Source organism: Rattus rattus, chromosome 5 (assembly GCF_011064425.1).
Source record: "Rattus rattus isolate New Zealand chromosome 5, Rrattus_CSIRO_v1, whole genome shotgun sequence".
Taxonomy (NCBI): domain Eukaryota; kingdom Metazoa; phylum Chordata; class Mammalia; order Rodentia; family Muridae; genus Rattus; species Rattus rattus.
The window spans coordinates 132,557,910-132,585,079 of record NC_046158.1 but is presented as its reverse complement, the minus strand read 5'-3'; the positions used below and the strand labels follow the sequence as shown (position 1 = coordinate 132,585,079).

The window sequence follows — 27,170 nt, the reverse complement described above, 5'->3', positions numbered from 1 at the left end:
TTAAACTGAGCCATCTTCCCAGGCTCTTGGCTTATTGTTTTAACTTTAGTTTTATCTTCCTTTTTCTTTTTGAGAAAAGGTCCCACTGTATAACCCCAGCTGGCCTGGAACTCAGAGATCTGTCTGCTTTCAGGGTACCGGGATTAAAGGTATATGCCACAGCACTCTGCGGATTGAATTTATTTTTAACAAAAACTATCCATATTAATGCCGCCCCAACCTGTTAAGCCTGCATGTGACCTCACTTCACTCTGCCCTGCCGGGTCATCACCAGAACTGAAATTGCATTTGGAGCCAACACGCCGAGGATGCTTGGTGAGAACAGCGCACGCCAGTCCATAGGGCCGCTCGCCCTTTCTGAAGCCGTTTCTTCAACTGTGAGCAGTGGGCAAAGCAGCCAGACAAGTAAAGGACGGTGTGAAACGCCTGGGGAGACGGAGGGCCTTCGTAGGGGTTGAAGCAGTCCTAGGGGTGGGTCAGTCTTGCTGGGCACTGCCTTCCAGAAGTTTGTGCTTTCCCAGTGTTTGCTCAGGGTGAGACCATCTCTCCCAGCTGTTGCCAGAAAGCCAACAGGAACCTGAGAGCTTAGTCTAGTTGGGAGGAAGGCCCTCCTGCCTCCAGAGGATTAGGCTTCTGGGAGTAAAGCTCAGAGGGTGGAGGGGACAGTGAGAGACAAAGAACTTGTTGGTTGACAAAGCCCTGGCCCACTCAGAACACTGTGTAGGCATATTTTTTCTTCAAATCTACTTTTAATAAGGGTTCAATTTCTCTTCTAGCCCACCACCTAGCAGAGGTAGTGGAAAAGTTATTAGGATATGGGGGAAGTGGACCCGTTCAGCAATAGTTCTTTAGGGGCGAGCTCGATCTTCTTTCTCAGTAGTTCAGTCCAGTTGCAAACACCAAATACAATTCAGCAGCTGCAGCCCGGTCCTCTCAGCAAGCAGACACTGGGCAGCTGTAGTTCAACCCGGAAGAAATGACCAGGTTCACCAACTGGCCTGAGGCAAGGCTCCGGAAAGGGTAAGCTGCCACGGGAACCTCAGGAACAGTTCTTGGGTGAGTTTCTCTCTCGAAGGCAGCATTACCACAAGTTGAGCTCCACAACATTGTGTAAGGTGAACCAATACATGCGTGTCTTTAGTGAAGAATAGCAAGGTGGAGCAAACCAAACCAAGGCTCAGTGCTGGTCTCCCACTGTGAGGCCACACTTACACTCCTTCATTAAACATCCTTTCCCCTGTGTCTGCTTCAGGAAAACATTCTTTTATGAGTTTGCTTTAGTAAAACATCCTTTCACCTGGGTGCCCTAGCAAAACATCATTTGACATAACTGACTTTCCAAAGAACTAGAAGTTTCCACTTTACCACTGTCTCCTCTTCAGCTGTGAAACTCAGGGGTTGAGAATGGATGATCCTGGGGAAGCACACCAGGCTTGGAATCTGTTTGCTTTCTGCTGCTGTGATAAATACCACGACCAAAGCAATGTGGGGGAGAAAGGCTTTATTTCACTTTACAGTTTGTGTAGTCCATTATGAAGGGAGGCCAAGCCAGGTACTCAGATCAGGAACTGAAGCGGACTGTGGAGGAACACTGCTTACTGGTGTGCTCCAGACCATTTAGAGACCTGGCTGGCCTTGAACTCAGAGATCGTCCAGCCTCTGCCTGTCTCTGCCTGCCCAGTTCTGGGATTAAAGGTGACACCCCACCCAGCTTTACTAATTACCAATCAAGAAAATACCCCTCAGACTTGCCTACAGGACAATCTGATAGGGGCATTTTCTCCACTGAGGCTCTCTCTTCTCAGATGAGTCGTTTGTGTCAAGTTGACAAAAACCAGCCAAAACAGAATGCAAGCTAGTGCACAAGACCCTGCTCTGTTGCCAGGCCAGTGTGGCCAAGATACTGCATCCTGTGTAACTGGATGGATTCTTTCCCCTGTACTCCTGAGGGCTGTTGTAGTGAGCAAACATTCCGCTAACTGAATCATACTTCTCCTTTTTCAAGCCTTATTATTTTGAGACAGTCTCACCTAAGTTGCCAGGTAGGCTTAGAATGTGAGTCTCCTGTTTTAACCTCCAAAGTAGCTGAGATTACAGGCTAGGTCTAAAAGGCTCAACTGGGATTTTGCATTTAGGGTGGCTCCCCTGGGTGACCACACCGCAGGCCTTGGGCCTTTTACAGGAGCTTGTAAAGATGCACGTTCCTGGGGGCTTTTGGCTCCAGCTACTTGGATTGCTCAGCTGTGATTGGCTTTCTGTGCCTTGTGCTGCAGGACACCACAGAGAAGATATCCACTGCCTCAGCACCTAGAATTTGGAGGAGAAAACAGGCCTGCCTGAGCTCAACCTCCCTCCTTCCTCACTACAGCAGCTTCTGTTGCCTCTTTCCTGGGCACCCATGCGATTCATTCAAAGACTCAGGAGGAACCGATGGTCACAACTGTAATCACAGCCTTGTAAGGCTGAGACAGGAGGACTAGGATTTCATGATAAGCCTGGGCTACGTCAAAAGTTCCAGGCCAGACTGGCCGAGAGGAGACCCTACCACAAAGTACAAAATGAAACAAACAACACAAGTCTCCAGACAGACTAGGAGTAGGGAATAAATGAAACTAGCTGGTAAAATGAATTGTTAACACTGTGAGCTCAGTTTTTTAAATCCACAATTTTTGAGCATAGTTGAATTTTCTTATCATATACATTCTTGTATTGAACAAATTCACTTCTGGGAATTTATCATAATTTGTATCTTAAATTTAAAAAAGTCTTTGTAGGCAGTAGTTTTCAAATCACAACAGCAACTGGGCAACGGTGGCGCTCGTGTAATGCCAGCACTCAGGGGACAGAGGCAGGCGACCTCTGTGAACTAGAGGCCAGCCTGGTCTACAGAATATTCTAAGACAGCACAGGCTGCACAGAGAAACCCTGTCTTGGAAAAAATCCCAACAGGAACAGCTGGGCAATGACCTCATAGAAGGTGGGTCACGAACTGTGAAACCCTCAGTGGAAGATTACATGATTAAAGGCATCCATTCAGCTACTTTCATACAGGGAAAATATGGTATGTGGTTATGTAAAAAACCCACAACATTAAATGGTCTATGTTACACGGTTATGCAGATTGGTATCTTTAAAAAGAGACTGAATTACAAAAATAACTTGATATACTCAAATGTGATCTCTTTTCCCACCTCCAGCCCACCGGCAGCACAGGCCTCTGCTCTACTCCCCCTCTCCTACTTCTCTAAGCACGAGACAGGGTTCTCATAAACAGGCCACACTCTCTTTGGTCCCAAACAAAGTGAATCCATGGGATGTCACCTTTCTGCTCATCTACTGATGTTCCCTTGCTGCCCCCACTCCTGCCTCAGGGCCTTGGCATGTGCCATGCTTGCTGCTGGAAATGTGCGGCCTCCTTAGCAGAGTGCGTTCTCTCTACTCCTTAATATGATTCCTCTAAAATAGCCTCCCTGTGCCAGTACCCTTGGCTTTTCTTCAGAGCACTTCCCTTCCACAGCATAGACACTTTGTTTTCCTCTGATTGCAAACCTGATCCTTTGAGGCTTTCTCTGTTGCAACCCTCCTTCCTAGCACGCAGTAGGTGATCAGTAAACATTTCCTGAATAAAATCTATAAAACTGTAACTATAGCCACCCAAGGCTTCCTCTTCTTTATGTCGCTTCCTACTAGCACTGGCAGCAGACGCCAACAGCAGTCAGGGTGGCTCCTCACTCCCCGAGTGCCTTCCGTGCACACTGTGTCCTGGGAGGCAGGCAGCACAGAGCCCAGTGGGTCTGGCTTACCCTCCACAGCTGTGCAGCCCTGCCGGGGAGAACACTTCTCTGAACGTTCACTTTTGTCAGAAAGAAAAGGATAATACCAGGGGAAGGTAAGGAAGAGGATGCCTGTAAGGCCCAGCACAGTGCCTGATCTGGGAGCACAAGGAATAAACACACTTAAGCCCCAGATGGCCGCAGAGGGGCCTTGTTCTAGTGCAGGTTTAGAACGGTTTCTAGCTGACGGGAGGCTTATAACCCACCCAACAGCACTTACAGGGGAGAGACTGGCCCAAAGAATGCAGGCTTGGCACAGACAAGAGTCCCAGCACCTACTCTTCAGAAATACTATGAATGACATGGCATTAAAATAAATTTGGATTTGCTCACAAAAAAAAAAAAGAAATACTATGCCTGTTAGGATGGGGCTCCAGCCTCTCAATGTCCCTGTGCATGGCAGAACCTAGAACCACCCGCTCAGTCACCTAGAATGCACTTGTTACGAATGAGAGGAGCATCAGAAGGACCTCACCACACGAGCTGGCGGTGCACTCGCTGGAGGGGCAAAGACTGCTTCAGGCTGGGGCTTCACATGGCCTCTGTGCACACATCAGAGGCCTGGTGAGCAGTACTGGGGAATAGCTGCTGTGAGGGCTGCGACCACAGAGCAGAGGCTGGGAGGGTCTTGGACACAGCAGCCTTCAGAGCACCCTGCCAGCCTCACTGGACAGTGATGCTGCTGAGGCCCGAACACGGCCACCTGCTGTGTTACCTGTCCCTGGAGCACTGGAAAACAGGGCTGCTAACTGCTGCCTGTTGTGTTCACAACAGAGGAGCCCAGGCCTGGCAGTGGGGAAGTCTGATGGCCCTTTAGGGGATCCCAGAAAAGTAGCCAATGGGCCCACCTGCTCCCTGGCTCTGTCTGCATTTATAAGGTCACTTTAGGTATCTGTGCCAATGGACTCCACTGAATTTTAAAAACAAAGGGGAATTTTCAGGTAGTCATGGCTTTGCATCAAAACTACAGAGATCAGCTGAATGTCGTGGTAGACATCAGTAATCTCAGCACTTAGGAGGTAGAGGCAGGAAGACTGGAGTTCAAGGCCAGCCTGGGCTATAAGAGATCATCTTAACCTTACCCCTTTGTTCCTCCCCCAACCTCCCATCCAAGAAACCCTATTAAAAAAAATCTTCCTTTTTATAAAGTAACTGCTCAAGAGCGAGTTGAGCACTCCAGGCCACTCGGAGCAGGGAAAGCCCCAGGCTAGAGGTGGGCTGTTTTGTGTGCATGTTCTCTAGAAGCACATGCAGCCCAAGGCAGCTCTGGCTATGGAGCATGGGAACCAAGGCCTGGGATGGAATGCCTTCTCTTCTAGGGAGCCCTTGGTACTTTCTCCATCTCTGACAGGAGAGGAAAGGAGCTTGCAGTCCCAGGAGCACCCTTAGCAGCCAAGTCTGGTTGGGGGGACTCCAGATGGGATCAAAATTCATCCCGAAGCTGGGAGGGTCTGTCCATGCCAAAGAAGGATGACGGCCTCCCATGGAGGTCCCGCTCCCGCTTCACGAAGGCAGTGAATGAGGAGACACAGTTTCCAATGAAGTGGTCAGCCTGACCGAGGATGTACAGGTCGATCTGGGCCACCTCGGGTTTCAGGCTCACAACCTTCACCTGTAGGAGAAGGAGAAGAGCATCATCAGCAGGTCCCTCAGGCCAAGGCCAGCTGAGCCAAGACCAATAGGCCACACCCCCACATCCCTCTCCTGACTGACGTTTCAGACCAAGAGAAGAGTGGAGAGGATGAAGATTTGGGGCAGTGTTTTTGGAGTGTGACCACCTGAGTCCTATCTCCCAGGCCAGCTCCCTCAGCACCACTCCTGCTGCTGTCCTTCCTCTGCCTACCTACAGTGCCCTCGCAAGTCATCAAAAGGCTGCCCAGGCTTGGAGGTGTGCTCATGTGTACAGTATGAGCTCACAAGGCACACGGCCCTCAGCATCAAACAGTCCTCCCAAGAAGCCCTTCAAGCTGGCTGTCTCCCTGGCTTCCCTCAGCTGGACATGGGAGCAGGAGGATGCAGCCATCTTATCTAGCTACCCGATGCCCTCCTCTTTCCAGCAGCTCTCCCAGGCCCCATGTCAGTCTACCCACCCCTGAGACCTCTGTCACTTCCTGCGAGGGCCTACTGCACCCTGGGCCTGACCAACTTCAGTGGCCTCTTTTGCTGTCCTCACAGTCTCTCCTGTCTGGTCACTACACAACAGCCAAAAGAAACTTCTTAGATCCCATGTCCCCACCCTCCTGCTCGCTCTCCGGCTGCAGACCCTTTACAGGTGCCCTACTGCTTTCCGATAAGGATGGCAGATCTGCAGTGCACCTGATGAGGCCAGCTCAGTGGCTCTCTCATCACCCAGTCCTTAGAGCTCCAGCTCCAGTCTGCCAAGCTCTCTTCCTCCCACTTTCCCTCAGTCTCTTTCCATATACTATTCCTTTATGGAGTATCCTGGCTAGTTTTATATCAACTTGACACAAGCTAGACTCATCAAAGCAGAAGGAGCCTCAGTTGAGAAAATATTTCCAAAATGTCTCCTTGGGGCTGTAGGCAAGAACGCAGACCTCTTTTCTTTTAAGATTTATTTATTTTGGGGTTGGGGATTTAGCTCAGTGGTAGAGCACTTGCCTAGCAAATGCAAAGCCCTAGGTTCTGTCCCCAGCTCCGAAAAAAAAAGAAAAAGAAAAAGAAAAGATTTATTTATTTTATATATGTGAGTACACTGTTGCTGTCTTCAGACACACCAGAAGAGGGCATCAGATCCCATCGCAGATGGTTGTGAGCCACCATGTGGTTGCTAGGAATTGGACTCAGGACCTCTGGAAGAGCAGTCAGTGCTCCTAACCGCAGAGCCATCTCTCTAGTCCTAGACCATTTTCTTAATTAGGGACTGATGTGTGGAGGACCAGCCCATTGTGGCTGGGCTGGTGGTCCTGGGTTCTAATAAAAAAGCAGGCTGAGCAACCCATGAGGAACAAGCCAGTAAGCAGGACCCTTCTATGGCCTCTGCATCTGCTCCTGCCTCCAGGTTCCTACTCTGTTTTGATTTTTTGTTCTGATGTCCTTCAATGATGAACAGAGATTTGGAACCCTAACCCTTTCCTCCCCACGTTTACTTTTAGCCACAGTGTTTTATCATGGCACTAGTAACCCTAACTAAGACATGGGGGTGAACCTCTCTTTACACACTTTGGGGAAGCCCTCCTTACTGCCTACTAGGTCAGTGCCCTTGCTCACCCCGTCTTTCCCAGTTCTGGGTCCTGTGACCCTGAAGGTAGGACCACATCTCATTCACTGAGGTCCTAGCTTAATGGTGTGAGGCTTTGCTCTGAACAAAGATGGGGGGTGGGCCGGCCTGGTGAAGCGTTCTGTCAGAAAGATGCTTTGCAAGCAAAAAGACCTAAGTTTGATCCCCAGCACTTAGGAAGCAGAGGGAGGCTGATCTTAAGTTCAAAGCCAGCCACAGCTACACAGTGAGACTTTTTTTGTTTTTTTAAAGTACGCTAGATTAGTGGTGTGTATGTTCAAAATTCCAGCATTGGAAAAGGAGAGAGGCAGTTCCTGGGGCTTGCTGGATAGACAGCCTGGCCGCTTGGTAAATTTCAGGCCAGAAGGAGATCTTGTTCAAAACAAAAGGTAAACAGTACCTGAAGTAGCCCTCTTGCCCCACCCCCCACATTTGCATACGTGTGTGGCCATAACACACACGCATGTCACACAACAAGAAGAGGAGGAGAGTCTTTGTGAGCCCACGGGAAATGGGGCTGAGGAGTGGGGATGGAGCAATGGGCCACAGAGAGTGGGGCTGAGGGGTGGAGGTGGAGTGGGGGTAGGGCAGGAACACTGGCACAGGAACAGGAAGTAAGCGACAGCAAGAGGCTGAAGGCCTAACTAATAAGTGCGTCAGCCTAAAGCTCATGAAAACCCCCTGGGACTCTCCGCAGGCCTCAGCTCCTGCAGGTGAGGGTGGGCAGAGCTGCCTGCATGTGCGCGGCTGTTCCACCAAGCTTCCTGACATCAGGAGCCTGGCTTCTGAACTGCTAAAGACGCTATCTTTTCATCTCCGCCAAAAGCCCCCAAATAGTCCCACCCACTCCCTGGATTTACCAGCTCTGTCATTCCAGCCGCTGGCTGCGGGCTCTGGGACCTCTCAGTTAATTCTGCCCCTCATCTACCGCATGCAGGGCTAGATAGAGTGAGAAGTCGCTCAGCTGATTTTCTATCTAGGAAATGGGCAGGGCAGACCAGCAGGCACTGACCCCACACTTGCTGGTTGGGGCATCTCTCATGTTTTAGGGGTGGAGCAAGAGAGAACAGAAAGATGCTCCATCACATAAGGTCAGTGGATCCCAATGTCTGCCTCCCCCCTTGATTTTAAATATTCAAATTAATAAAATACATATTCTCTCTTATTTATTTCCTTAGTCAAACTTTAAATCACTTTTACATAATTCCTTAACAGCCTTAAGAGTCCTTCCTCTTAGGACTGCTGGCGTCTGAGGTCCTTGGTAACCTGGTCTCCTGAATGCTCACTAGACACTCAGCCACCACAGAGGCTCATTCACTCTTCACCTGCTGTCCCTCGACCTTAAACATGCGCCAAGGAAATTCTGTTGCTGAGCAGTACCTGCCTAAAACAGTCACGAAGCACAAAAGAGCTTCCCCTTCATTCTTTCTGGTACTAGCAAGAGCTAAATTACTGAGCATTATTTTATAGTGGGAAATGTCACCATTTCTTTACAAAAACAGATCATTACAAATGTTGTTGGAGACAGGTGCTATTCAGTTCTACTCTACTGATGAGGAATTAGCACACAGGGGTCAGGTAACTTTTTGCAAGGCTGTTGAATGAATAGAATTCAAGTTTCAAGTCTACTTCTCGAGACAGGTGTAAGCCTGGAACCTGGCACTTTGATGAAGCAAGAAAGAAGTCAGGAGTTCAAGGTCACTCTCAGCTATGGATTGCATTTTTTAGCCAGTCTGGGCTACATGACACCCACCCTGTCTCAAAAATACAGCCAAACCAAAACAGAGTATGCTCTTATGCTCTCAGCTATTGTGTACTCCATTTCAGAGTCCACTATGTCCTTACTCAACAAAACATGAGCACTGTGTGTCAGGCACTGTCCTAGACAGCGTGATGAGAGACAGGCGACAGCCCCAGAGGTCCACGCACCAGGATAAACCTCAGAGAACACAAGAGGAGGTCTACACTAGTCTTGGGTGATCTAGAAAGTGCCTCAAGCAAAGAAAGGACCTCAGGATGTTCCAGCAGGGATACATGAGCTCCTGGAGTGGAATGAAGACTAGAGAGAACTCAGAGATGTTTGAGCTGTGGATAGAGGGTGTGTTAGGAATCAGAGAGGCAAGAAGCAGAGTAGCCCAAAGCAGGTATAGGAGCAGGGCTTAGCAGACTCTAGTTTCTGTTCCCTCTAGGCCAGGCGCACCTTCTCTTTGAAGAGCTGCTGGATCTCTGACACATAGCTCTCAGAGTCTGTGGCGATGTAGACCGACCTGGCATCCAGTGCTCTCACCCAAAGCTTCACAGCCCGTTGGATTTCCTTCAGGTCGGGGAGGCACATGGTAGTGGTGAGGGGAGTCGCTGTGCTGCGGCTGTAGCCCACACACTGAGGGGAAGCCATGAAGTGTGACCCTGCAGTCCCATCCTTCAACATGGCACAGGCATTCTTCTGCAGGGAGCGGGGGAGGGTACAGAGTTAGAGAAGCAGCTGTCTTGGACCTCAACACAGTTATGGGTAAATGGAAAAGTGCTACAGAGAAGCCTAGTGTTCCAGTGTGTGTTTGGGTGCTCTCTCTCTCTCTCTCTCTCTCTCTCTCTCGCTCTCTCTCTCTCTGGTGTGTGTGTGTGTGTGTGTGTGTGTGTGTGTGTGTATGTACTGAACCCAGGACTTAGGGCATGTTAGGTAAATGTCCTCCCACTGAGTTACATTCCCATCCACTACTATATATGTATTAATAGCACTAGGGGGAAACCTAGGAGTGGCGAGGCTGACCTGTAATCTTAGCACTTGGGAGGTAGAGAAGGCAAGATCATGAGGCTTTAAAGAAAGCTTTGGCTACGGTGAGTTTGAGGCCAACCTGGGCTACAAAGAAGCCTGGGGGTGGACTCACAGTAAAACAGCAGCCCTGGCTATTTCTGAGTGGGGTTGAAAAGCATTTTTCTGCTCTCGCTGTTATCTGGGACTTCAGTAGAGCTCAGCACTGCTGATAAGGGAGGCTTATCTGATTCCCGATGGAGTGGGACTTCTGATCACTCCCCTGAGGCACATGTTTGCTATGGGTTCCAGAGAGATAGGCTTTATCTGGCTGAGGTGGGTCAGGCTATTTCTGGCTAGTTCGGGAGTTTTTCTCATGTACTTGACTCTTTTATCGAGCTCTTTCTTACCTACCGTCTAGTGAGATGACTATGTGTTTTTCTTCTTGGGGTATTCTACACAAATTCTGGGAGGACAAAAACACCTGCACTTCTGAGGAGCCCCGCCTGGTTGACACAGTTTCTCCCCCACCCCTCTCTCTCCAGCCCAAGGCAGGGTTTCTGTGTGTACTCCTGGCTGTCCCAAAACTTGCTCTGTAGACCAGGCTGGCCTCAAACTCACAGAAATCCACCTGCTTCTGCATCCCACTGTGCCGGGATTAAAGGTGTGGGCCACTCGGACTCCACAGTTCCCTTTTAGTAGCGATCTGCAGGTCAGCCACTGAACCGAGGCAGAGCACTCCTAGTTTGGGATCTGACTCGATGCCTAGTTTACCCATATGCAGACACAAGGGTACAATGGCGGCTGTTAAATGCTAGCTCTCCAGCTGGAGCTCCACATACAGACTTCTGACCTGTGCTGCAGCAGCAAGATCATGAGATAAAATCCAGACTTGGTGGAGTTAGCTATCTCTGCTCCAAGCTAAGACTCCCCACCAATCACTACAGGCCTGGGCTCTGCTTAGGCAAATGCCAGCTAGAGAGAGGAAGAGGAAGTTACCCAGTCAGAGCCAATGCGCAGATGAATGCCCACATAGGGCCGGACGAGGTGGGTACTGATCTGGGCCTCTCCTGTCCTCACCATCTCATCTGACCATACCATGTACTTCTGGAGTTCCCTGTGCTCCTCCAGGACGGGGAATTGGGCTGGGGCCCCCGGTAGTGCAAGCACTGGATGCTCCTTTGGAGGAAATCTAGGCATAAGATAGAACAAGGGGAAGTCAGATAGGATGCAAAAAGAGCCCTGCTGCCACCCCCACGGGAAAAAGGATGGCATTGCACCATGCCCCAGAGACCCTGTGGAGAGGCCCCTATAACAAGCAAGAGACGAAAGGTTGTGAAATCTCAACTGGCTGATAAGAAACCTTGGTGGAGGCAGCAGGTACAATATGCAATACTGTTCCAGCCACACGGAATTTACAACCTTCTTTGCTTGTTTAACAATTAAAAATTTACAGTAGAACATTCCAACATTTAATGTATCATGCTGGCTTCCAATCTGTGGTGTGGTAATTCATTCCAGGGTGGAGTGTCTGGACCCTGCCTTGCCCTTTTACCCACACAGCAGGACTGAGACATGAAGCTGCTTACACACACAATGCTGGTCCCACTCAATACAGTCACTCAATAAAGAGCAAATACTTACTGTTTATGTCAGGACCAGCATGGTCCCTACCCTCATGTGATATACCAAAGGTCTTCAGATAACCCCAGCACACTCTCTCAAGACTCTCTACCACACAGAATCCTCTCTGCAACCTTCCCACAAATATCTTCTCTTCTGTTAGACTAGGCTCCAGTAGCCGGTGCCTTCTGTCTGCCTTACCCAGTGCTTGGCGCACGTGAGGGCTCAGTAAGCAAAGAGTAGTAAACCCATGATCCTCTTCAGCTCAACCCAGACTTTTGTCCAGCGACATAAAGCACTTTGCTGCCTATGATCTCAGAATACATTTCTGATTCCAGACTTCTGCTTCCAAATATCTGCCCTACCCGCTGAAATCCCTTCGAGGTATTACAAACTAGGTGCGGCCACTCTGGAAAAGTTTGCAGTTAGCTAATCAGACATGCACTTATAATATGACCCAGTGAAATAGTGTGAGCACCCCGCCAGGGAAATAAAAGCCGGCATTCGCACACAAACATGTACACTGCTGTTCATAGCAGCTTACTCCAGCTGCCCTAAACTGGAAACAGATCAAATAGCAACATTAACATATCCACACCATGAACTGCCACTGCCAAAAAAGCACGGGCTACCAAACAAGCCGTGGCTCTTAACAGAATTACCCTAAGTGAGAAAAGCTGATGCCCACAGAGCACAAGCCATGTGGATCCATTACAAACTTTTGATGGGCAAAATGGAAAAGAGGCTAATGGCTGCTAGAGATGGTGTGTGTTTAGCAAGGCAGGGATAGTAATACGCTTGCAATATAAAGATATGTACATCAAAAGAAACACTCAGTATCTTAACTGTGAACCTACGAAATCACACAGAACATACACATACACACAGCTGTGTATAAGAAAAAAGGGATAATTTAAACAAGATAGGAGGATTGCATCACTGTCAAGATCCTGGCTAGGATACCGAGTCAAGAGCACACGACAAGATCTCTTTAAACTGTCACAGTGCATGTGGATCTATGACCACATAAAAAAATAGTCCAAATAAAAATTATAAAAGGGCTGGCACAATCCCATGGGATAAAGATGTGTACCAACCAAGCCACGTGACCTGAGTTCAATCCCCAGGACCCACATGGTAGGGCTGAACTGACTGATTGACTCCAGTGAGCTGTCCTCTGTGTGCTGCCCTTCTAAAGAAATGCACACAGTGAAAGTAAAACAAAAATGTAAGAAAACGCCATGGAATATTGTAAACCCTAAAACAAATGTGGAAAATAACTTACATGCCCACAGCCTACATTAGCAGATGCTAATGCTGTACTGTGCTTCGGAGTTTAAGAATATGCATATCTAGGAATGGTGAGGCAGCTTAGAGGGTAAAGCACTAAAGCACTTGCACAGAACATGAGGATCTCACTTGGTTATCTGAAATCCACATGAAGGCAGGAAAGAACCAACCTACAGTCAGTTTCACACACACACACACACACACACACACACACACACACACACACACACACACACACACACACACACACACACGGCTTAGTTTCCTTGTCTGTAAGAGCTGAAAACAGTCTTACCACACAAGGCTATTAAAAAGCACAACTATGTATTTGAGGGTTACAAGGTGATGTTTTGTATGCAATGATCAGCGCAGTCAAGCTACTTAATATATCCATTTATAGGCTATTGAAAAGATTAATGTAAGTAAAGCCCTTAGAGTAGCGCTTGGCGTACAGAAAGGTCTGACATGATGCCGAGCAGCTTCATCACACTGCATGTAGCCTAGTTCACCTTTTAAAAGGTTTAACTTGATGCTGGTGCGGTGATGCAGGCCTTTAACCCCAGCACCAGGGAGGCAGAGGCTGGTGGATCTCTGAGTTCCAGGACAGTCAGAGCTACACAGAGAAACACTGTCTCAAAAAACCAAACCAAACCAAACCAACCAACCAACCAACCAAACACCAAATCACGAAGAAACTATGTTTGGTGACTGGACCATATTGCTCCCAGAGATCACAGGATCATGATGACTGACATCTTTTGACATTTTCCAGGTTGAATGAATAAACTCTCCACTCACACCACGAAGCTGCAACTCACCTGCCACACACACACACACCCCACCCCGGCACAAACACATTATTCAGCAAATGCCTTCCATGCCTCCATGTGGGTCACCACTCGCAGGCTCGGCTCCTTCTCCTGCGTGCTGACAAGCTATCATCTTTGTTGCCCTAGCAGTCCCTTTACCGTGATTTTCCCACACATTGGTCAGAGGCCTGTGCCATGGACAGCAAGCTAGCGTTCCTCTATAGCCTGGCTCTGTGGGATGCTTGGCTGGCTGGACTCTCAAATGTTCTGTTTATATGTGCATACATGGCAACAGTGTACTGACTGTATTATGTGAAAAGCAACTGCTTTATTTGCATATTAACTCATTTAATTCCCACAAGAGCCTTTTAAGGGAAGTGTGCCTACCATTATCTTACTGATAAAGAAACATGGAGGCTGCATACCATGCACAGTCACAGGCTGGGAACTGGTGGAGCAGGGTGTGCACTCAGGCAGTGTGCCTCACTCTTTTTTTAAGTTTTAAAAATGTGTATGTGTCCAAGTGTATGTATCTGCACCGTGCGTGTGCTGTGCCTACGGAAGACAGAAGGTGCTGAGTCTCCTGAAACTAGATTAGACAGGCAGTTGCAAATTGCCTGATACGGGAGCTGGGAACTGAACCTACGTCCCCTGCAAGAGCAGCAGGTGCTTTCCCCTCCTCCCTTTTGAGCCTCACTCTGGCTGTCCTGGAACTCACTATGTAGACCAGGCTGGCTTTGAACTCAGTGATCTATCTACCTGTCTCTGCCTCCTAAGTGCTGGGAGCCACCATTTCTAGCTCAGCCAGTGCTCTTAACCAGTCCTTCTAGCTGTGTTCTTGACGCCTAAATCTTCCCCTCTCATTTTCCTGTCCAGTTAAGGAGCAGCTCCTCATACAGAAATATGAAGCTTTTCTGAGCCACAGCCCCTAGCACTGGCAGCAGGTGCTGTGAATATTTTTAGAATTGAATGTGAGGGATCAGGGGCCCTATAAAAATCCCAGGGCATGATGATGGCAGTGGAAGGAGGAAGAACTAACATTACTTGATCACCTTACTGTGGGCCAGGCCTGAAGCTAAGCTCATTTTAGACATCACTTCAGGGGCCTCTCACAGGAAAAGGTTTTCTGACCTGATGGGTGGTGAATTACTAGGATAAATCAGGATTTAGCCCTTCCTGTCCTCTTGGAAAGAGCCTGGAACTGACCCTTGGTGAGTTCAGCTTTGGAATGTTTATCCCTGTGCCTTGGACGTGGGCCAGCACAAAGCTGTCCCAGTAGGACTACATCAGCTGTGACTCAACATGCAACAGACAAGAGGTCAGGACTCCATTGCTCACTCCCTTCAGTGATGTCTGAGAATTGGAAGAGGGCTTCAGTTGCAAGAAAACCTGACCACCAATGCTACCAGCCAACCTGATTAGTGAATGAATCTGTTCCAGTCAGTTCTGGGGATTGCTATGTTGGGACAAGACTTCAACATGTGAGCCTCTGCAAGGGGTTTCATATTTAAACCATAATATACTGCTGGTCATCCTCCCAGATTTTAGCCTCTCTGCAAACACAGAGAGATCATATGTGATTGGCAAGGCCTATAGGGCTAAGTCTATGAAACCCTGAAGGCCAACCCAGAGCTCCCATGCAAAGAGCAGGAGGGAAAGTGTCTATCATGGCAGAGGCTTTAAGAGCAGGTCTCGGCCTTGTTTGTGTCTCTGTGTCCTCTGTACTTATCTACTGACCCTATAAATGTGTGGTGAGCCTAGAGGACCTCAGTAGCCACAGTGTGGCACTGATATACTCCTGAGGTTCACTGAGCCCAGCAGCAGATTTTCAACCTTGGAAACAGATTCATTCACTGATGGATTGATTCACAGTTGAATGGACTTCTAGGAGGTGTGGCTAAGTTGGAGAAAGCAGGACACTGAGGGAATGCCCTTAAGGGTACTGTTTTGTTGCTGGAACTTCTCCCTGGCTCTTTCTGCTTCACCCTGTGAGCTGACTTAATCCAATTGCTCCCTACCATAATATTGTGCCCTATTACAAGCTTGGAAGTAGCAGAACCACATTAGAATGGGCCAAAGCCTTTGAGACCCTGAGCTAAGACAACCTGTTCCTTCTTTAGGTTTGTTCTCTCAGGTGTTTTGTCAGTTGACAGGAAGCACAGCGCATACTAAGACATCTACTCTTTATACATAAGGATAATTTCAACACAACGGTCCACATTCTTCCAAAAGTAAATAAACATACACCTTTATCTGTTGAACTCAAGTTTGTAGACTGAGAACTAGCAGAGCTGGAAGGATCCTCTAAACCCATGTGGTGGGAGACAAAACAGATAAGTGGCTAATTAAACTGTGCCGTTTGGCCTTCAAGGGGGTGAGACTCAAACACATACTTTGAAGACGGTATGCTGAGTGAACACGTTGGACATAAACAGGCAAGTACTACATGAGGGTTCATCCATCACCTGAGGTCCCTAGAATGGAAGAATTCATACGAAAGCAGAATCCCTTACACCAGGGCAAGGGAAGTGGGTGCAGAAATTAGCTCTTACCAAGCAGATCTCTAGTTGAGAAGAGGAAAGAGGTTCTGGAGAGAGAGGGTTGCAGTGGTTACCTACTGCGACGTGTTAATGTGAGTGAGCTGTACACTTACTGTGGTTTTCAAAAAGCTCACCGAGATGGGTGTGACATTGTACACCAGCAGAGGCAGAGGCAGGAAGAGCATTGGAAGTTAGTGGCCTGTCTGGTCTACATAGTAAGTTGCAGGCCAGAATTTGTCTTAAAAACACAAAAACAAAGAAAACTCCAACATAAATATACATCATATAATTCTAGTCACTCTTTTGAACTCTCATATTTTCATGTTTGAAATTGACTTCATTAGCATGACTGTTTACAAGGTCAATACCAGCTTGAGCAACATAGTAAGTTTGGTTAAAGGGTGTGTGTGTGTGTGTGTGTGTGTGTAGGAGGGAAGTCAGGAGGAGGTGGCACACACTTTAATCTACTGCTTGGGAGGCAGAGTAAGGTGGATCTCTGTGAGCTTGAGGCCAGCCCGCTCTACAGAGCCAGTTCTAGGACAGCGAATACCACATAGAGAAACCGTGTCTAGAGAAAAAAAAATGCAGGACAGGCAAATACATTTACCGAAGGGCTAATGGTGCTCTTTACAGCAGTGGAATTATAAACAAATTTCTTTTTGCTGTTTTGCTTTTAGACAGGGTCTCATGTAGCCTAACGTGGCCTTAAACTTTCTATGTAGCCCAGACTGGCCTTGATCTCCCAGTCCTCCCGTTTTAGCATTCTGAGCCTAGGAATAATAGGTGTAAATTACCATGCTTAGACATTTATTTGTTTATTTAAAAAAAATCCCAAAACAAAAATACCCTCCCCAAAACTCCCTAACTATCTAGTCTGTGGTGGATATTCTAGACCACTAATTCCAAGAAATTAAATGTTAACCTGGATTTGAATTTTGTATAGTTGAGACTCTATAAAGAAAATGGAAAATAAGAAAAATTAAAACAAAACAACCAAACCAAACCACCACCATCAACAACAACAAAAACCCAGGCCAAAAGAACTATCCAGTTAAGCACGGGACTAGTCCCATGGATGGCCACAGGACACTGCAGTGACCACTGCACCGCTATTAGGCCAGAGCACTTTGCTATGGTTCACCATGCAGTCAGTTACTACCCACCTTCTCCTTAGTTTACAGCAACCACATGCTCTTCTGCCCCTGCCCGGACCGTGCTTGTGGGCCTCCATGACATCTTACCAAGAGTCACCTTCCCTCTATTCTACCGAGGAAATTTACTTCTAGATCTCAGTAGGGCTGGTTCCTTCTCATCCTTGCAGTCTGTCCCACTGCTTGCAGTCAAACATCGTGTCCTTACGTCCTTCACACCCTTACCATTCTGCAATTGCTCTCTGTAAGTTGACTTGGTCCTTCCCCCAGTAGATGCTGAGCTCCATCGAAGCAGAAGCCTGATCTGCCTACTGTATCTCTAGGATCTACAACAATGTTTGCGAATCAGCAACTGCTCCTAGAGAGCTCTGCCTCCTTCACACTACCTCTTTATATCTTCAACTTTCCCCCAAACTGGACCATCAGGCACAAGTTTAAGTTCTCACAAGATTTATTTATGTTTATGAATGCTCTGTTTGTATGTATGACAGCAAGACAGAATGGAGCATCAGAAGGAAGGGGCATAGATGGTGGTGACCTACCATGTAGTAGCTGGGAATTGAACTTAGGACCTCTAGACCAGTGCCCTTAACCAATGGGCCATCTCTCCAGCCCATCAATGGTCTTACAACATGGTAGGTTCATACACCATGACTGAACAATCCATGTGCCTGTGATTCTCCCCAGCTGATGTGTGGTGCATGAGCACTGCCCCAGCTCTGTCCCTTAGGATCAGATACAGTACAGTGGTTCTTTGTGATTTACTTCGGTTGTCGCTTTTAGTGTTGGTGACATATTTTTGTCTTGGCACTTTCTCAGTGGGGACAAATCTTATACTTGTACACCTTAGCCAAAAGGCTGAGGAGAGCTTTTAGGGACAAATCTTTATCCCATCCACCTTCCAGTGATGCAATGCTACTTGTCATTTAGATGTGAAGGGGGCACCCATCAAGTGATGAAATGGGAGAATGCTATCTGAGATCAGCAATGAAGGAAATTAGACTCTCAACTGAGTAGCCTAAGTGGCTCCTGTACTAGCTGGGGAAAAAGGCCACACAGCAGCTAATACTGCACCGTGTTAGCCCAGAGCAGCGGCTCTACTTTTCTGGTACACCCGTCCTGGGAAGGTGGAAACAGGAGGATCAGAAGCTCAAGGGCATTCCTGGCTGCGTGGTGATTTTGAAGTAAGCCTGGTCTACCGAGCAAAAGCCCTGTCTTAAAAAAGCAATGGTGGTGTTTTCTGTTTGTTTTGCTTTGTTTTGTTTTGTTTTTTGGTGTCAGACTTGTACAGATCCGCTACTCCAAGCTTCTTGACCTTGGACAATTTCACTGTTTTATGTGTACGTCTTAGATGACAATTCCATCTCAAAAACTCATTAATCCTGAGTTTAAACCTGCCAAGACTTAGGAATAGTGTGGCATACCGCAGGCATGAAATATGTGCTAGCTCTTACTATTTCAAAGATTCACACGCAGATCCAAGCTGTCCGTGCAACAGCTCTACCACCTTGGGTCCGTCATTAACCAACCCATGTGTGAGGAGGCTTCCTACCGTAAAACTGAGGATTGAAGGAGTGGGTAGTTAGTGGCAGAGGGCTTACCAACATGTGTCAGGTCCTGAGATTAACCCAACATTATCAAGATGAAATTAATAATAGCTATTTGTGAAATTTATTATAGATATAATTAAAATAAAGCATGTGAATGACACTGAACTGGTTGCTTACTATGCACCATGTACTTTCTATGACAGGAAACAAATACAAAGTATTTCATTGAACCCAGGTGGAAGCTGGAACCAAAGACCCAGAATGGTTTCTGTCTCCCAAGAAAGAAGCAAGGCTGGTCTGAACTCCAGCCAGTGTTCACTCCTGTCTTATTGAAGTCTACCGCTGGCCTATAAATGTCAAGTACCATAACCACCTTCAATTCCCACGCTTCTCTAACCCCTTCATCATCATCATCACCACCACCACCACCACCACCACCACCACCACCACCACCACCACCACCACCACCACCACCATCATCTTTTCTTATTTCTTCTTCTTCCTCCTCCTTTTTGCCCCTCCCAAGATAAGGATTTCTCGGTGTAGCCCTGGCTGTTCTATAACACTCTCTGTAGACCAAGCTGGCTTCGAACTCAGAGATCTGCCTGCCTCTGCCTCCCTAGAACTGTGATTAAAGGTGAGCATCACCATACTTGGCTTTTAATCTGACTTCTTTTGTGGTAGTGGACCCAGGACCTCATGTATGCTAGGCAAGGTCTATAGCACCCATTACTCTGCGTCTAAGCCCAGGCTCTTTCCTGCCATGCTAGAACATCGACCACAGGTTCCCTCACAAGTGTATCAATCTGACTAGACTGTGGTTCTCCACAGGTCCTTTGGTCTGGCCTGTCCTCCTTTTCCTATACCTTTGGCCTCTGAATACTGTGTTTCACACATGACAGACGCTCCATAAATATTTCACAGCTTATGCCTGTGTCCTGCTAACCTATTTTTTAAATAGGGCCTATGGCACACAATTAATAAAGCCTAGCTAGTCATTATGAGGGTGACATCACTTGCCAGTCTGCACCTGAGCTGTTCTCTAGGCTTCCAGTCTCAGCTTGCCAAGAGGGAGACAAAGGGGAGCGATTCTCACGCCTGGAGAAGGAAATCGACATGCATGTGACCGAATAATGTTCTTTTTATGACATCCCTTATCAGCCGAGAAACTCTTGCTCAACCTTGGGGCAGGCGATGAGATGGAAACAGGTCGCACAGGGTCCTAAGTTCAACAGACAGAACACAGTACTTGTACCTTTGGTCTCTTACAAGAGGGTGGGGTAGAAGGAGAAAGGGCTTGGAAGGAGCTGGATGCCCTGAGCCCCAGGCCTTCTTAAACCCAGTACTGCTATCCCCGCCAAGTACCTCTGGATCCACTGTTCTTTGTAGGAGGCGCTGAAGGAAATGCCTGTGAACAACTCTGACTTATTGAAACTCACATGAAACTGGTCCCAGAATGGCCCAAAAGGATTTCCTTCCTGTAGAGAGAGGGGTGGAGAGCTTACTCAACCTGGAGAGAGAAAAGCTTGGAAGATGGATGGTGTGACACCTGGCAAAGCATTCTTACAGGATGGTCTCTTGGCTAGGGCCTGAGGAAAGGGCTCCAGCTTCTCTTTTGGCTTCCAGCAGTGTTTGAAGGAATCTCTCCAGGAAGTATGAACTAGAGCAGTGGTTCTCAACTTTCCTAATGCTGAAACACTTTAATGCAGTTCTTCATTTTGGGGTGACCCACACCATAAAGCTGTTTTCATTGCTACTTCATTAATTGTAATTTTGCTATTGCTACGAATAATAATGTAAATATCTGTGTTTTGTGATGGTTTTAGGTGACTCCTGTGAAAGGGTCATTGAGCAACCTGTGGGTTGCTCAAAGGCAACCCACAGGTTGAGAACCACTGAACTAGAGCTTTAAGAGGCTAACACAGCATACCACTTTACAAGATGGAATTAGACTCATAGAAGGTAGATATGTGCCCAAGGTCAGACAGCTGGGAAGTGCCATACAGGGGGATACAAGCTAGGTCTTTTCTATCACTTGTCCCAGAAGATAATCGGAGTGCATCATATTCACAAAGTAGCAGAAATGCACAAATTTCTACTAAGTATCCAGGGCAATGCCTCATCTACCTGCTTAGAAGGGGGAAAACATTCAAGTTAAGGGAGTGGACAGCAAGTCAGCAAGCCATGTAACACCCGTGACTTCTCTATACTTTAAGGACGTCATCAGCACCTCCTTCATGGTCTGAGGAGTAAAGGAGTAAATATGTACCCAGCTGCACATGGGACTGTTCTGTGAGCACCAGGTACTATTTCTGACAGCACCTCGGCTCCCAGGTGCTATTACATACAGCCTACTCTCTCTGAGCCAGCTAGAAACAAATCTCAGAGAAGCACAGTAGACACCGCTAACAAGTGCCAGAAACGGACAAACCCTCATCCTCCCCACATATCGCCACCATGGAATCTCAAGGGCCTAGAGGACACAGAAGAGGGTCTACCTTCATGGGACATGTCTTCTTATCAGGACTTCGCTGGGCTGCCACCTCAAAGCAGTATGCCACCCGCTTCTCAGGGGGCCAGTGAAAGGGTGCCAGCTTTTCCATGAAGTCCTCCAGGCTGATAACCCGATGGTAGGCTTGGAGAGGCTCCAGTTTGAAGTACTTTTGGTAAGACACGTGGAGCTAAAGGAGAAGAAGGAAGGGTACAGGTCTCCACTGTATTCTTGTTACTAGAAACAGTAAACTCCAAGACCCAGACTATGTGATATGAGAGACCTGTAGTGGGCTTTGGATAGAGCTCAGAGGCAGATGAGGTGTTAGGCTCCATCCCCATTACAGCAGGCACAAGCAGACACCAACGCTGGGGCAAAGACAAACGGAAAGAGACTATCTTCCAGCTCAAAAACAAACAGCAGAATCTCTGGTGTTCAAAATGCCCAATGATGTACTGATCGTTGGAACAAATGTGGAAACTGAGCCCTCTGTACATGGCTACTAGTGAAGTGGCAGCTTCGGAGCAGCTTCTTGGGGCCCACCCTTACCCACGGGATGATGTGCTCTTTCTGTGGGGCCTCAGGAACTTTCTACAGGAGATGTGGACAGCAACATTCAGTGACAATGGAAGTGCAGGAAAGAAGCAGGGGTCATGTCATACAGTCCACGAGGGTAGTTGCTTCCAAGGAGAGACCATGGTTAGCACACTTCTCGATGACCTTACCTACGCCACTCTCTTTTCCTAACAGAAAAGTAACAAGAAAGGCATGCACAGTGATGCATGCGAGTAATCCAATCACTTGGAGATGGTGGTGAAAGAGCAGGAGTTTGAGGCCAACCTGGGCTTTATATACTTCTATCTCAGAAAATAAAATTAAGAAAAGAAAGTGAAAATAGAGATGATGAAGCAGTAGTAAGGAGAATATGTTCATGAGGACGGCTTCTAGCCAGACAGGCTCATGGATCACGGTCAGATCCATCATCACACGTGTGGTGCATACCTGTAATCCTGGCATTTTGGAGATAGAGGCAGAGGGATCAGGAATTCAAAGTCATTCACACCTGTAGCAAGTCTGAAGTCACCCTAGGCTATATGAGACTGTCTCAGAAAAAAAAAAATTGGCTGGGCAGTGGTGGCATACACCTTTAATTCCAGTACTTGGGAGGCACAGGAAGGTGGACCTCTGAGTTCTAGGCAAGTTTGGTTTATAGAGACAGTTCCAGGATACCCAGGGCTACACAGAGAAACCCTGTCTCGAAAAAAAATACCAAACCAAACCAAAAAATACTACCACCATTAGTAACAACAACAACAACAACAACAACAACAACAAAAAAACCCTCACACACCAGAAAACACACAAAAGCAAAACCAAACCAAACCAACCAAACCAAACCAAAAAAACCCAACCCACCAAACAAAAAGAAAATTAATTTAGACATATTCTTAGAACACGGTGGAGCAGTCTCTGGAGTCCACCGTTGGGTCGGAGTTTCCCAAGCTCACCCTCACAGTTCAGGTGCAGTACAAAGGCTGCAGAACCGCAGAGGCTCGGCACGTGTGTTCTAAGCTGGCTTCTTTGCTCAGCAGGACTTCTCAAGGCCTCTGCTGTGCTGCGGTTTACTCTCAAGCCAAAAGCTTGGAGTATGGGAGTGGAGAAGAGCATTTCTGAAACTAAACAGGAACTTTTCAAGAGACGTGGTCTCACTAGACAGCCCTAGCGGACCTGGTACTTGTCTGTAGTTTCAACTGGCCTCACCCTCCAAGTGCTAGACTCAGAGGCCTTCATCACCACGTGGCGAGGTTTGCCCCTTTTTTGAAGACTTTATGCTGACGGGAGAGAGAATGCACTGATTGGTTACGGTTAGAAGAAGGAAGGGAATCACGGAGCTACTGTAGTGATCCTTGAATCCATTCATGAATGCACTATTCACTCACATAGGCTTATTTTCAAAAATTTCTGGAGATATTCCCATGTAGCCCAAGTTGGACTTAAGCTCAAAGCAATCTTTCCACTTCAGCCTCCCAAGTCCCAGAACTACAGGCATAAGCCACCACACCCAGCCTATTAAGTGTTAATATGTACCACTCACATATCTAAGTGAGGAGTGAAATAGTCTAGACAGGTACCAGATGCCAAAGGAGGTGAAGCTGGGGCTTTGAGAGCTGAGTGTATTCAGGAGGAGCACTCAGGATGGAATCTAGGGTCCCAGCTTGGTACCAAGGTGAATGGAGATGGGATATACTGGAACTGTAGATGGTGACACAGGCTTGTGGGCAAAGATAGTCAGCGTTCTGAACTGGAGATATCTGTGACAACTAAGCAGACTTGAGTGTCTAGAAGTACGAAGTAGGAGTGTGTGGTCAGAGGAGTCTGTACCAGAGGTGTACTGGAGGTGTAATGAGAACAGGGAAAGCTATGCCAGTCAACAGGAGCCCACAGAGAGGCAAGGTAAAGGTGACAACGGCAGCTACTAGTCGCTGAGTGCTGGTGTAGTGCCGGGCGCTGTGCGCTCAGCCTTTACAAGGATAGGCTCAGCTGACTCACCTGAGCCACAGAGGAAGGACGTGCACCAGCAGAACTGCGGATGAAGAGAGAAGCCCCGAGCAAGGCAAAAATGTGTCCTTGCCCAGATCAGAACTGCAACAGGAATAAGCTATGGCACGGAAGCCAGGGGAGAAGGGAAGTTTAGGAAGAGGAGAGGCGCATAGGACCAGGAGCCATTGGGTGGTCAGATGAGACACAGCTTGAGAAATGAACCTTGATTTGGCAATTCTGAAGTCCAGGGTAACCTCAGTGAGAATGGTCACTTTACTTTAGGAAAGGGAGCTCACTTGGGATGGGCTGAGACACCCACAGGAAGCAAAGAAGTGGAGACTCAATATGACGACTGGCCAAGAGGGCAAGGATACAGCAAGCCAGCAAGCCAGACAGACAGCACTACCTAAATCTATCAGTGAAGCCATACAAGTCAGATCCAAGGATCCCGGAAGCCGAGGGACTAGCACTAGGGGTAGGGGAGTAGGGGCGGGGGGAGCCTCTCCAAAAAGATGTATACATGCAAAGGAGAAATTAAACTTATGCAAGAAAGGTGTTGGAGTGAAATACAATGTTTTGTTCATGCTAAGTACAATTTTGCTAACTACTTAAAGTCAATTCATTAAATATTCATTTCCTACATCCAGGTCTCTGGGAACACAGAACAAATAGAACACAGGGCTATTGGAAGACACAAATAAGCTAAGGGAGCCCCTTGATGGGAGGAGGCAGCACAGGGGCTACACTGTTATCCGGGTCATTGGCCTCTGATACACTATTAACTAGCCCAGGCCTCAGGCTCTCTTTTAAAATTGATACTAGCACTTGTTACCTGCTCCTGACCAATAGGATATCATAAGGTAGGGTGAAATGGAGGCTTTAGTTTCAAGACGCAGTCTCTTAAAGTAGACAGCCTTGGGGTTGAGTTCAAGTTCTACTACCCACAGGCTGTACAATCTTTGGCCAAGTTACCTCCCCCCTCTAAACCTTGGTTTCCTCGAGGATTAGCTTTAGAGAAGATGAGCTGACCCTCGTCTAGTGTTCAGACAATGCCGGGACATGACAGGTGATCAGCAAAAAACAGCTACTTATTGCTGTTTCAAGGAAGACAAGTTCAAGTAGAGAAGAGGGCAAGCTCAGAGTGGAAGAAAAACCCAGAGGCCTTGGAGTCAAGCAAGTCTGCAAGCTTGGGGAAGGGTGGACGGGGCCAAGGTCAACAGAAGTACTCACGTTGGTGAAGGGAGGCTTGTGATGTTGGTACTCAATCCATGGAGGTACAGCCAAGGTGCGGTTCAGCAGCTTTGCAAATGCCAGAGAGCCCAAGAAGTGATCGGCCTGGTTCCCAAAGCGCCCTGGAAATGGTACAGTGTGGGTAGAGCGGCCTGGGGCACTAATGGCAGGCCTGGTGTATGACAGGCTCAGCAAAGGTGTGCATCCAAGACTGGGGAAGGCCAAGTAACCAAAGTGAGCTAGTAACACTGGCGAAGACAAAGTCTAGACTTCTGGGTTTGCCATTCTAGGCCCTGTAGGTCCTGGTCCTTTCTGTAACATGCTGTATAATCCCTTATACCTGCCATCTTTGCCAGGAGTGTCCTTTGACCTGTCTCCACTTACTTGCACATGAAGGGGGTGACCCTGATGCTTCATTTGCTAAGATCTCCCCGCCACTACAACTGTGAATCAGATTATGTATTTATATTATGTACTGTGGATTTAACCTAGGATCTTAGACATGCTGGGTAAATGCTTTTACCACTGAGCTATAACCCTAACTTCAGTTACGTACATGTCTGTTTTCATTTTCTGGCTTTTGGCATTGGCTGTTTACTCAGGCCATGAGTGCTTCATATACAAAGGTCCATCTGGCTTTTTGTTTGTTCTGTTTTGTTTTGCCAGAGTCTCACAATGTAGCCCTGGCCACTCTGGAATTCTCTATGTAGATCAGGCTAGCCTTAAACTCACAGAAATTCACCTGCCTCTGGCTTCTAGTGCTGGGACTGAAGTTGTGCACAGTCACATTTGGCTAGCATCAATATGGCATCCATTCCACAAATATCGCAAGGCAGCAATGTGCCAGGCACTATGCTAGATGTTACAATATAAAATCAGAAGAATAAGAGTTTCTGCCCTCAAGGCATTCCGCTCCAGTTTGGGTTAGGAGACACTAAACATGAAAACAAATGCATTAGGATAGATTTTGATGATTGCAAGAAAAAAAAGTAAAAAGGTTTGGTGACATCGAGACCAAGGAAACGACGAGTAGAGGTCAGTGGAGTCCTCTTTGGTGACACTTAGGTTGAGACTTCAAGGATGAGAAAGAGTTAGCAGGAATTAGAGGAAGGTGTTCCAAGAAGAATAGTTCATAGAGCTTTATGTTTGTGAGGAACAGAAAGCAGGTTACTGTGGCTGTAGACAGAGGGCCACAGGAGAAGGGGTGTGGAGAAGACCAGAGTGGGGCCAAATCTTACAAGGTCAGGCCACCAGATGATGGCCATGGTCAGGTATGAAAGTCACTGAAGGAGTGAGAGAAGGGATGGATTTTATAGTGATGGTTCACTACTGCATTTAAATTGCAACCCTCTGGTGGTTCTTAAGAGTCCTTTGTTATCTTTTATTACCCCAGTTTTAATCATCTTGTACAAATTCTGTACGCACTTAAAAAAAACTTTTTATTGTCTGTCTTCCTAAAATAAATAAAGGTTTGTATGAGATTTATCTGTTTCATTCACCACCAGCACAGAGAACAGCGCCTGGGACACACACACCCCCCAAAGAGGGGGGTGCCATATAAATTATTTGCTGAATGAATGCTAGAATTGCCACGAGACAGTGTGGGCAAGTCTTGCCCTACAAGCTCCATTTACTGATCTAAGTCTGATTAGACTTCGAGTGAGTCACTTAACTTCTCCCATCTGTCGAATGGCAAGTTGAACACCAATGGGTCCTCTGTACCCAGGCAAATAGGGCAGGGAAGAGCACGCCCTGCCTCTCTCTCTGGCGGTCTCTCCGGGACCTGAGAAATCTCTGGGCACCTCAGAGAAGTGGCTCCGCCTCCTCGGCCTCAGTTTCTCTGTTTAAGCAGAGGGTTCAGGAGGCCTTACCCATGCAGGGACAGTAGAGCAGGTAACCGGCCAGATCCCAGGAGCCCCCCGCCCGCCCGCGGAGCGGCAGCGGCAGCAACAGCAGCAGAAGCAGAAAAGACGCCCGCAGCAGCAGGTGTGACGGTGCCCACGCGGCGGCGCCCATGTCGACGGCCGAGCCCCAGAGCGCCGCGGCGGGGAGGCGGGGAGGGGAAAGAAGAGGCGCGAGTGGCCGCCCCGCTCCCAGCGCTCCCCGCGCGCCGCCCGCGCGCCGG

At 47.8% G+C, this 27,170-nt stretch overlaps 1 protein-coding gene across 2 annotated transcripts; it reads right to left on the bottom strand.

Annotated features, from left to right (window-relative positions):
* Window positions 1-740: 740 nt before the first annotated feature.
* Pofut1 (protein O-fucosyltransferase 1) lies at window positions 741-27,136 on the bottom strand. Of its 2 annotated transcripts, none has more exons than XM_032904469.1 (7): window positions 26,917-27,136; window positions 25,046-25,167; window positions 21,282-21,464; window positions 20,149-20,261; window positions 10,820-11,012; window positions 9,272-9,514; window positions 741-967 (listed from the first exon to the last, which is right to left on the bottom strand). In XM_032904469.1, the coding sequence occupies exons 1-7, from the start codon at window positions 27,059-27,061 to the stop codon at window positions 911-913; spliced, it is 1,056 nt and encodes a 351-aa protein (XP_032760360.1). In that variant the 5' UTR covers window positions 27,062-27,136; the 3' UTR covers window positions 741-910. The 2 variants fall into 2 exon arrangements, with proteins under 2 accessions (XP_032760360.1, XP_032760359.1); XM_032904468.1 differs by lacking the exon at window positions 741-967 and adding an exon at window positions 5,244-5,445.
* Window positions 27,137-27,170: the final 34 nt, after the last annotated feature.